This window comes from Euprymna scolopes, chromosome 9 (genome assembly GCF_053919585.1).
Source record: "Euprymna scolopes isolate OS-2025 chromosome 9, ASM5391958v1, whole genome shotgun sequence".
Lineage (NCBI taxonomy): Eukaryota > Metazoa > Mollusca > Cephalopoda > Sepiida > Sepiolidae > Euprymna > Euprymna scolopes.
Window position 1 is genome coordinate 40,647,289 of NC_136490.1, and position 12,370 is coordinate 40,659,658.

General features: G+C 30.6%; 1 protein-coding gene across 1 annotated transcript; it reads left to right on the plus strand.

Annotated features, from left to right (window-relative positions):
- The first annotated feature begins 591 nt into the window (after positions 1–591).
- Positions 592–11,927, plus strand: LOC145284516 (26S proteasome complex subunit SEM1-like). Its single transcript, XM_080133402.1, has 3 exons — positions 592–750; positions 4,956–5,052; positions 11,758–11,927. Exons 1-3 carry the CDS (start codon positions 672–674, stop codon positions 11,813–11,815), a joined length of 234 nt encoding a protein of 77 aa, XP_079989528.1. The 5' UTR covers positions 592–671; the 3' UTR covers positions 11,816–11,927.
- Positions 11,928–12,370: the final 443 nt, after the last annotated feature.

Below are 12,370 nucleotides of genomic sequence, written 5' to 3' on the forward strand. Positions count from 1 at the left end.
CGTCATTGTAAAGGTTGTTTTGGATTTGGAAAAAATCTTGACATTAACCAAACTTTTTTTTTTTATATCCCTGATTATTTCCCTGTCCCCCCCCCAAAAAAAAACCCATTTGATTTTTTTTATTTTTCTAAAATAATTTATTTGAAATACAAAATCCCCCCCACCAATCTTATTGTATTATGGGGAAAACCAAAATAAACACCTATTTGAATACTTATTTTTGTAAAAAAAAAAAAATATATATATATATATATTTAAACTAAAAAATTACTACGAAATTTTAAAAACAGGAATTCTTCAATATCAGGAACCAAATCTGATCAGACGCCGTTTACTGTGCATGTTGAGTTAGGCGTTTTTCTGATTTGCTTCTACGCCAAAATAGCTTCTTTTTTTTTTTTTACGAAACTAAAGTTTAATTACAAATAAAATAACAGCTTAATAATAAACAAAAAGCAATTAAAAATGGTTATATTCTATTAATTACTTTTACTTTATTTCGATTTAAAACCATATCAAAAATTTATAATAGTAAATTCGGTTGAGGCGGATATGTAAAAAAAATTTTTTTTTAAATACGAAAATAAGAATCACTAGAAATCTGCGTTGTCATTCTCATTCAAAAGCCATTGTGTATGTTTTTATAGACGCGTGGTTTTTTCTAAGTGAATATGTCGTCAAATACGCAAACAAAACCCGATTTAGGGATTCTTGAAGAAGACGATGAATTCGAAGAATTTCCAGCGGAAGGTACAATATATATTTTTAAAAAATTTCGTTTAGTTGAATATTTATTAATTGAATCCAATTTTTTTTTTTCTGTGGGTTGAGGAAGAAAAAAATAACCTTTCATTTTTTTTCATCATCACTCTGTTCTTTCAAATACTTTTTAATTTCTAATTTCGATTTAAATTGTTGAACAAATATTTATGATTCATTTGTACAATAGTAGCGATGTTGAAAGGTATATATGCGTATTTTTTACTATCCGCAGTCCTTCGTAAAAGTGCTAAAAAAAACATAACAAATGTTACCAAAGGCAAGGTAAATTCCTCTTCTACCCAACTGGGCAGGTTTTTCTTGTTTTTACTAAAATGTAAAATGTTTAATCAGCTCGAAAAACAACCGTTTTCAAAGGGTACGCGACCACAAGAAAAAGTGGTCAGTGTCAAAATTTACAACTAAGCGAGTGGTAGTGTTTTTCGTCGGGCATGATGAAATCCGAATGAATAAGGGGTAGACAACTTGGTATTTATACAGTTTAATCAAGACATTAAAATCTGAAAATATCGAAAAAAAATTATTGTACGTACTCGTTATGGGATGAATTTTTCCGGAAAATATTGGACACTTACATAATTTTTTTTTTTTTTTCCATTTCATTCAATGTTTTGTTAGATATTTAAAAAAAAAAATTCATTGCATAAAGAAGAAATAAAATATTTTAAATCAAAAATTCATGTATTTCTTAGGAGAATAAAAAAAAAAAATGGAAAATTTGTCGGGCTTGTTTATAAAAGTAAACTTACTTAGTGAAATGTAATCATTTTCAAGTAGTGACCCATAGTGACTTTGTTGTTGACAGCAAACATGTCAGAAATACAAAGGGGAGATAAGGCACATGTCAGAAATAATTAATTAGGCCTCCATATTTGTCAACTGGAAGAAAAGGAGACAAATCCTTCTGTGAACATCTGAGATTAGAATTTAAAATCGCGTTCTTTTCGGATGCTTGCTTAAAAAATTCTTTTATTTAAAAAGTACATAGACTATAAAATATGGACAAATTCTTATAAATGAAGAATGGATTGATTGATTTTTTGGAATTCATATATATTTATTGGAGTAAGTTAAAATTCGTGGAATTTCTTGAAATCTTTTTAAAAGAAGACCAATTTAAACAAAAATATTGCATATTTTTCTATTTAACCTTTTATTATTTTAAAATTTGGTCTTTGTTCCTTTTATTAAAAAAATTAGGGTTTAAATTACATTTTTCAAGTAGTTAAAAGCTTTGAAAGATAGTGATTCTTATTATTCAGATCTTTATCACTCATTTTTAATGGCGACATCTGACACTGCTAGTCAGTGACATATTACCAACAGACAAATTATCGACCCCTGTTATTCGAAAGAGAACTGATGCCTAGTGGCTATTATGTGAACCTCAAATATAAACAAGAGTATATAATAACAAAATAAATAACACAAAAATATGAAAATCGAAACATTTATTGCATAAAAAGTGTATCAAAATATAGGATGTTTCTACACGTTATCACCGAAACTGGAGACGCCATTTTATTTTGTGCACTTGTTAAAATCCAAGGGAGAAATCAGTATTTTAAACTATGTCCGAATTTAGAAATAAATAACAAAAAAAAAATTAAACTAGATAAACTTCCGGAAAGAACTATGAAAAAAGTAAATAAAGTGAAAGAACTTATATCCATGATTGTTTAATTGGAAATGTTTTAATTTAATTAATGAAAACTGGAAAGTTTTTCATTTAATTTTAGGTTAATTTATTCTTTCCGGAAGCTATCGTTCTCCAGTTTAATTTTGTTATTTATTTCATGCTTCGGTGATAGTTTAAAATACTGATTTCTTCATTGGTATTTTAATGGCAGGGGCGTGAAATAAAATGGCATCTCCAGTTTCGGCGATAAAGTGTAAAATATAGTTTTAATGTATTAATATAATTTCTTTTCAATGAGTTATTCATAACTAAAAATAAAATAATAAATATGATAAAAGCACAAAACATTTATGGATTGTTTTTAGAATTTTTTTTTTTTTTTTTGTAAAGTTGTATAATGTAGGAAAATATCATTTAAAAAACATGAAACATTTATAGAGGTTTAAGAATAATTTGTTTTTGTTTTTTGTACAGGGAGATTGTATAAAAATGTAGCAAAATATAATTTTAGTTACATGCACTTTTAGAAAAGGAAGTTATCAACCTCTGCTCTTTGGCTGACAAGTGACATCTATCAGCGATTCTTGAAACTAAAATACACATATTTGCCTCATGTCACTGACATGTAGAAGTACCTTTTTGTTTTTCTTAGTTTTAAAAAAAAAGATAAATGTCTCTTTTTAAACTACAACAGAACACAAAGCATTCTAGTGTACTTTTTTAGGCGTTTTCGGGTCCGCTAAAAACAAATATGACATTTAATCTGTCACAAATTTACCACTTGGATGATATTAATACCCTTTTCTTGGGATTATTTTCTTACGTGCAACTGCCATTTTGTAAACGGGCTGCTCAGAATGCATGCGTGAAAGTGTTTCTTCATTATTAGAATGAAATTTGAAATACTGAATTTCAAGTAAAGCCAATGGTATCTACTTAATTATCATGTAACAGAAAAAAAAGTAGGTGTTCTTAAGATAGTCGACAGATCGATTTTTTTTTTTCTTTTTATATGTTGTTTTAAGCAAAAACAGCAATCTTGACTAAAGTCGTGTAAAAGATGGTGGCCGTGATCAGATGTAAAAAATGGAACGGAATGCAAATTTTAGGGAAACAAAATTAGCAAGTCTACTGTACAGCTTAGCAAGAAAAAAAATAACAACTCGACTACTGATAACAAAAACTAATGTGTGTTTTAATTTTTAACTACTCTGTACTTTTATGAATGTTAATATTGAAATGAAATAACTAAGTAATTTTTTTGTTTGTTTAGACTAGACTGTAGTTTCACATAACATTTTAATAAACAAAAGGTACCATAAAAATTGAATTTCCTCGTCTTTGGCTGTACAGTCGACTCGCTAATTTCGTTTTGCTAAAATTTGTGTTCTGTTCCATTTTTTTACATAGAACAACTGTTATTGTGTTTTTAATAAAAAAAAAATTTACAAAAAAAAAGTCTATCACTATGGTCTAAAACAGTACATTAGTCATTAAAGTGGCGAAAAGGGAGATGAGTATGTTCCCTGATCTAGAGAAAATCCTGTTTCCTCCAATTTTCAATAAAAATTACTTAGTTATAATTTTCCACTCAAATTTTTGGATATATTGCCATTTTCAACATGACAGTTAGATAAATACTGTTGTTTTTGCTTAAAACCCACATATTAAAAAATAATCAATCTGTTGACTCTATTTTCACAAGCACCAAAAAAAATGGTACAAATAGCGCAGTGGGATCTGAAATTTGAGCCTCGTTTTCAGTTTGGGAAAGTTAGTACTCTGTCAATGGTGTTGCAGCAAAAAATAAACCCTTTGAATGAACATGGATTTTAACAGCATGGCCCAATTTTGGAAAACTTGTGATGTAAAAGCCTTTTTATGGGGGAAAAAGTATTAAGAGTGAAAAGTCCTGTGTCTAGTTAATCAAAGACAAATGTCAGCTGCAGACTGAGAGAAAAAACAGTTTTTGTTGGAGATGTCCTATACATACAGAAAGACAGATTTAAAAAAAATGATGGAAGTGTTTTGGAAGGAGTTCTCACCTGCCATTTACAACTTTCATTCAGCTGTTATATTTTTGGTTATATAAGATGCCAGTAGTACAATGCACAACAATGTGCAAAATAGCAAAAACAACGGCCATTTTGTGATATGGATATTTTAGGGATATTTGCTCCGGGCAATTGTCAGCCAACCCTACCAAATTAAGAGGTACTTGGATAATTGTTGAAATAGATGAAAGTGTTATTGCTAAAAGAAAATACCACAAAGGGCGTATAATACCACAAAGATGGATTTTTGGAGGTATCGACACCATTTCAAAAATTGTATTTTTTGCTAACTTGAAGATATTAGACTTATAGAAAGGAAAATGTAAAGAAATTTGAATCTAAATCTATTTTGAAAACAATTTTGATCCATTATTACTCTCTATCCACGAAACGTCGAGAAATACAAAGTGATGGATTTAAAAAATATCAATACTGACTTTGCTTTCCATAGTAATTTTTTATTTTGTTTTTCTTTTTTTCAGATTGGACTGGAGCAGAAGAAGAGAAAAATGATGTAAATGTTTGGGAAGACAATTGGGATGATGATAATGTGGAAGATGATTTTTCAAAACAGCTCAGGTGGGAATTAGTATTTTTAATCAATTCAAGTGGAAATTCACTAGTAAATAATAATAATCTGTATAAATGAAGAATTTTGTTATACTTAGTAAATATCGCCTCTTTATCTGTCTACCTTCCTCTTTCTTGATTGCTTTCTTGTGTATATCTGGATACATAAAGGAGAACACCTATGTGCATGTCTCGCCTTAAAAATTAAGACAAGCAATTGTTGAACAGGAATTTGATATTGAGGAAGGAGATTTTACAATGGAGGAACTTCTAGCTGCATTAAAGAAGACCAAGAATCATAAAGCTACAGGTTTAGATGACATTCTGGAAGGCAGGTGGCTTCAATGACATCCTTCTTGATTCATACAATGTTGTATATAATCAAGAGGTTATTCATGTATGGAGAGAAAGATACATTCTGCTCTTCGCCAAGAAAGATGACCTAAGCATACTAAGCAATTACAAAGGAATAACATTCACTCCAATTGCAGCAAAAATCTACAATGCTATGCTTCTCAACAGTATCCAACCAACGATAGAAAAAATGCTCAGGAATAACCAGAATGGATAAAGGAATAGTCAGTTCTTACTGTCAGAAGACTAAGTGAAGAAGTCAAAGCCAAAAACCTTGAGGCAATCATGCTCTTTGTGGATTTCTCCAAAGCGTTTAACTCTGTACATATAGGAAAAATGGTCAACAACTTAATAGCATGTGGCATTCCAAATTAAGTCATTAACGCTATCATGATGCTATACAAACACACTTGAGCAGTAATCAGATTGGCAGATGGTAACACTGAATCCTTTTGCATTCACATCCGGGTTCTTTAAGTAGACACTCTAGCTCTTTTTCATTTCATTGTCTGTCTTGACTGTGTATTTCACATCTCTGTTAATATACACAGCACACTGTGAAATGAATCCAGAAGCAGACGCCATCCATCAGCACACATACTGGAGCAGATTATGCAGACGATATTGCTCTGTTCGTGAATAACACTTATGTGAGCTAGAAAAGTCTGCAAATGGCATTGGTCTTAACGTTAATGCGGATAAGACAAATGTTTATGACTTTCAATGCAGACGACGAGATCAAAGCTCTAGATGGAACAACACTAAATGAAGTCACTGAGTTTACGTACCTGGGTAGCAACATGGGTTCCATCTGCATTGGATAAGCTGCAGTCAGTATGGACTACAAGGCTAATTGACAACCTGAAGAGGCAGTTCTTTAGAGCATTGGTAGAGTCTGTGCTTGTTTATGGTGCTACAATCAAAAGATTGGAAAGAAAGACGGCACGTACACCCGTATGCTACAAACAGTGTTAAATATCTTGGCAAGATCATCTCACAAAGCAGTAACTTTATGGCAACCTACCTACTATATCTACTGCCATCAGATAGCGACATCTACGATTTGCCAGTCATTGCAAGAGGAGCAAGCAAGAGCTGGTGAGAAATGTATTACTGTGGACTTCACGGCACGGACACACAAGCATAGGATAATCTAGATCCATGTATGTGCAGCAAATTGCACATGACACCCACTGCAATCCTGAAAATCTGAGGTGGCTGATGGGGGGGGGGGTCTAGTGGCAACTAGAAAGATGTTGAGATAAGCGAAGCATATACAGCACCTGGAATTCCTAAATGGTCACCCCTTTTAGTATTGAGCAGGCTCAATTAGTATAGATCGTCTTAATATATGAAGGAACAATAATATTGTGAGAAAGGTGCTCGTGTTCATGCTAGGCAACTCTATTTTATTTATAACTTGAACGTGGAAATAAACCCTCATGACCACATATATTCTGAAACTACATTACCTATAGTATTTGGATAAATATACTTAAGTTTGAGTAAAGAGAGTACAACATAATTGTACGGTTGTTGTCATTGTTGCAACAGCATTTACCCTCGTTGAGTTGGCTTCTTTTCTAGTCTGCTTTACATCCTGTACCATGACACCCTATATAGATTTCTCCTGATCAAGTTTGCATGTGATGATTAAACAATCATGATTCTACCATTGATGGCTGTGGACTTGAGAGTTCAGCCAAATTCTCTTTTATGGTTGTTGTCCAGGTCCTTAGTTATCTACTAATGTAGTTGTACTACCTGTGGAGTCTGCATTCGTTAAAAGGAAGTATGACATTTTAATTTATTTATAGCTTACAAATTATTAACAAATAAAATGGAAATGTTAATAAGGAGTTTGGGGTTTTAAACAGCAATGTAATGAATCTGCATTGATTTCCTGAAAATGCTGAGTATCAGTTTGTGAAAAAAAAAAAATTACTAAATTTAACAAAATTTAGTTGAATTACACTTACACCCCTTTTTTATTCTATCAATGCTGAGTACATCCAAAAATTGGAAAAGTAAGAATTAAAAAGTATATATATGGTATTTGGGCTTGATGCAAAAGACATAGGATTCCTCATTCAATTCCAAGCATCACAAAATAGCCCTTCTAACAACCTATGTTAGGAAAAGTATATTTGTTTCTCAATAGCTTTTAAAATGATAGTGTAGTAACTGTGCCTCACTTGTCTGATCAATGTTAAAATGCTGTTCATAAAGTTTAAACACATTTTGGTACTTATTTTCTTTTTCATTTAACAAATTCAATTGAATGACAACATTCTCGATATCAGATAAGAATTTTATTTTATTTTCCTTATGCATAAAGCCTTAGCTACAGTGGGATCTCCAATGACATATTTTTGTCTCCATGTGACACAATCACAGGCTTAGTCCAGGTAAGGTGGGTTTTACAAAGGTCTTTGTACAGCATGTCTGTGCATCTCAAGCGACCTTCCGCTTGGTGACTTTACAGCGACTTCTAAGAAAGCAAAATTTCATGATGATATCGTTGATTCTCAGCATATATCCAAACTATTTGAGCTGCCATTTCCTCATTTTGCTATCAGTAGTAATACACACGGACGAAAAAACGCTTTGGATAATCACAGATTTCAAGGTAGTTCTAAAATAGCCATATTTTTTAAACCAAAGCACTTCAAGTCTTCAAATTACTACTGTTTTGTTCGGAAATGAATATACTTTCAAATGAATTAATAAATATGAATGTACATTATATATTTTAAGAGTTTTAAGCAAATAAAGTGATAAAAATGTGAACGTCATAAAATGGCGTTTTCGGTAAGGTTTTGTAATGACCCCCCCCTGTTTTCTAAAGGTCCGTACCGTGATTGTATGAAGAATTTCGTCATGAAATTTGGGAACCAATCAGTAGAGGTGTTAATCTTAATACTGTCAAGTGTCCGAAAAATTTTTGACCATTTCTTTTTTTGTCGTGTTAAAAATAAGACTTTAACATGACGAGTATCGAACATTTTGGAAAAAAAATTCTTCGGACACCCAGTAGTAAGTAAATCAATCTTTTTACTATCTTTATCAATTAAAAGTATTATTTTATGTTGAGTAGGACCGCGGTAATTGATAATTTAAAAGGACCTACCCGAAAAAAAAATGGTTTCTATTTCTCGAATTTGGTCAAATGAAGTTAGTATTACTAGAAGCAGCAGCAGGAGCTCCAGCCTTAGAATCAGCGATAGCACAGTGTAAACAACACGTGTTCTTTAATTTTTATTCAAGAACAAATTAAAAAAAACATGAAAATATGAATATAAATGTTCTTATGTTTAATTAGAGCTATTTTGTTATCAGAATAACATTAGTTTAGAACTATTCGGTTTTCAGAATGTATAATAGCAACAATCCCAACCAATTCGGCATTATGAATCTGTTGCAATTTCTCACATTTCTCGTCAAATTTAAAAACCTGGTTAAAAAAACAAAATAAACTTTTGTAGATATATAGCTTGCATGCACTTTTATTCTTTAAATTAGTTTTGAACAGCGAATTAAAACAATGTTTTACTGCAAACAGCCACAAATGTTTTTTTTCCAAATCAAAATAAGTATCAAAATCTTGTTTATACATAGATTCGAAAAAGTTGTCAAAAAACAAATATATAACAAATAAATGTTATCAAAGGCAAGATAAGTTACTTTTCTACCTAACTGGATAATTTTCTAGTGTTTTTATTTAATGTAACATGTTTATTCAGCTTGAAAAACGTACAGTGTTTACCGATGTATTGGAAAATTAAAAATGGCGCCCGGCCCGACTCTCTTTGACACGGTAAGTTTGAGAAAAGGAGTTTAAAAAAAAAACAAAAAACATACAAAATACTGTTAAAAACTCATCGAATATATGTCAGCCTATGTCACGGTAACATATATTGAGCGAGTTTCTAGCAGTATTTTGTCTACTTTTTTATTTAACTCTTTTCCCCAAACTTACCGTTTCCAGAGAGTCGGGCGCCATTTTAAATTTTCCAAAACATCGGTAAACACTGTTTTCAAGCTGAATAAACATGTTACATTAAATAAAAACACTAAAAAATTATCCAGTTAGGTAGAAAAGTAACTTGCTTTTGATAACATTTATTTGTTATATATTTGTTTTTTTGACAACTTTTTCGAATCTATATGTATAGTAATACAAACCCTCAAAATCTATATCAATATTCTTGAAATTTTAAAAGAAAACACATCAAACTACAATTAGGAAGCTTTTTATTTCGTTATTTTTTTTTTCTACTTATTAAGCGAAAGATATTTTTACAACCTGCTCCAGCATAGTATAAACGGCCTATGGAATTAACACCTTCAACCTCGAAAATAGAAATCAACAAATTTATGGAATTTTCTTTGAAATTTCGCAACGCAGTTTCTTATTAAATTAAAACTAAATATAACATTTGCTGACTTATTTACCTGTCGAATACACACACACACACACACACACACACACACACACACACACACACATATATATAACTTTCTGTAAAATATTTATTTGAAATGGAAACGGCATTTTACAGTTAGGACAACAAAACAAAAATGAAGTAACGGTTTGTATTCCTAAAACACTCTTTAACCCTAACAATAACACTAAGTTCGAGTGGCAAGCCCCCCCCCCCCAACAAAATACCTCTGTAAGCCACATACAAGCATCTAAAACAAACAAACAAAAAATAGATCCTTCCTTAAAGAAAAATACACATAAAAATAAATTGGTTAACTGTCTTAAAATGCTAGAATGGCCAGGAAATGGTGAATTATTTTACATTAAATTTTTGTGAAACTAACCGCTCCCCCCTCTAATATTGTTTTTGTTAGCTTTGTCTCTGTCAAGTTTTCAGTATGTTCACACATAATTTTCCTTAACCCCTACAATTAATTCAAAGTCCGAATGGCAACCCTCCCCATATTCTCATTGCATAGAAACCCTCTTAAAACTACACATAACCATCTTAAAAAAAAAAAAAAAAGCATGCATATTTTCCCATAGAGAAAAAAACAGTTAACTGCCCTAAAATGCTAGAATGACCTATATTAGGAAATTATTTTACATTCAATTCTAAAATAATTTGTTTATCTTTCATTAAAGTTTTTCATGGCATTTTATACATAATTTCCTAAAAAGGTAGAATCATATTTTGGAGGGGTGGTCAGAAGGAGTTGAGTGGGGTTAAACAGAAGGTGTTAATCTACAATAATACCAAAGAAATATTGCAATATATTCATTTTTAAATGGTCCTATGTTTAGATTTAAGTTTTTTTGTACATAAAGCACATTACAATTCAACTTTGAGTTCTCCAACTTCTTTTCTGTTTATGGATACATGGCATTTTTAAGGAATTGCTGCATATTTATGCACATTTACTGCAGATTATTTGGAAACCATAGACTTTGGGAGATTTTCAGTTGCATATTCTGATTCCTTGTACAAAAATACACTTATATGGTAAATTTCATTTCTTAGTCTTGTGTTTTAACAACGATATGACATTTTTACTGAAAAAGTAGTGTAAAAAATGTGACGAAACGCATATGGTCTTAAAGAGGGAAAATATCCAAACGTGTAAGGCACAAAAATAGCCATAACTTCCTTAATTTTAATCAGATTTTAAAAATTTAAAAAGATTCTTTCTTAGCTCATCAAGCTCTTTCTATGCATACCAATATTGAAATATTTCAAGCTATTTCAATTTTTTCATGTGTATTGCTACTATCAGTGCAATGCTGTAGTGTTTTTGGGTCGTCTCATTGCAAATGTGGTCAAGCAGTGTAACTCCAGACATCTAGCAAAGCATTTTCGTTTCCATTAATCGCTAATCCTTGCTTCATCTTCCTCAGTATCAGTAAGTACTTAGAGCTGAATAAAGCAACTGGTCTCATGATAGTTCAGTAGCTCTTTGAGTTTATGGTTGCAGAGGGTACTGTGGAGGTGCACCACCTGAATCAAATAGCATTGATGCGCATAGCAATCATGTTGAAGATGTTGCCATCATTGCTGAATATTGAACAAAAATATTTGAAAGCAGATTTGTAGAAGATCCCGTCACGTACAAGGAAATGCATCTTAAGTTGTGAATTATATCATATTTAAATTGATATAAAATAATTTACAACTTCAAATGCATTTTCTTAAATAATTGATGAGAAAAGTACATTTACTTATGCAAATGCTAATCACCTTAAATCCTGAACTAACATTTTCAAATTAATTTGCTATTATATTTATTTTTTCATTAAAAACCAATATTTTTATCTGGTTTTTACAATATTGTCTCTTTAAATGTGTTTATATAGATGATTTTTTTCTGTCTTTTCAGGGCTCAATTAGAACTGCAAGGAAAACGCTTGGAACTTCCAGAACCCATGAAAACCTAATCATTGGCCATCATTATGTTTCTCTACTTTTATCCATAGACCGTTTTTCTTTTCTTTTTTTTTTTTATCTTAAAAGAAATAAATTTATATAAAAAAAATTTTTTTTTTTTTCTCATTGCTTGTTATGCATTATTTTTATTATTAGAATCTATAATAATAATATTTTTATTATTAGAATCTATAATAATAATATTTTATTATTAGAATCTATAATAATAATATTTTTATTATTAGAATCTATAATAATAATATTTTTATTATTAGAATCTATAATAATAATATTTTTATTATTAGAATCTATAATAATAATATTTTTATTATTAGAATCTATAATAATAATATTTTATTATTAGAATCTATAATATATAATATTTTATTATTAGAATCTATAATAATACACTAAGTCATTTCTTGTTCCTACATGTTATCAGGCAGGCTCAAACCCGTGACGTGAAGGTGGAAAAGAAAGTGAACGTAGTCAATCAAAAACAAGATGACTTGCAGAAATGGCATTGCTTTTAAACCTCCCACGAAAGCAAATTAGACACAAGGTCG

Bases quoted from the DNA above. Each gene is read 5' to 3' on its own strand.
- LOC145284516 (XM_080133402.1), top strand. From the start codon at position 672: ATGTCGTCAAATACGCAAACAAAACCCGATTTAGGGATTCTTGAAGAA. The intron at 751-4,955 runs GTACAATATATA...TCTTTTTTTCAG, and splicing joins CGAAGAATTTCCAGCGGAAG to ATTGGACTGGAGCAGAAGAA. The intron at 5,053-11,757 runs GTGGGAATTAGT...CTGTCTTTTCAG, and splicing joins GATTTTTCAAAACAGCTCAG to GGCTCAATTAGAACTGCAAG.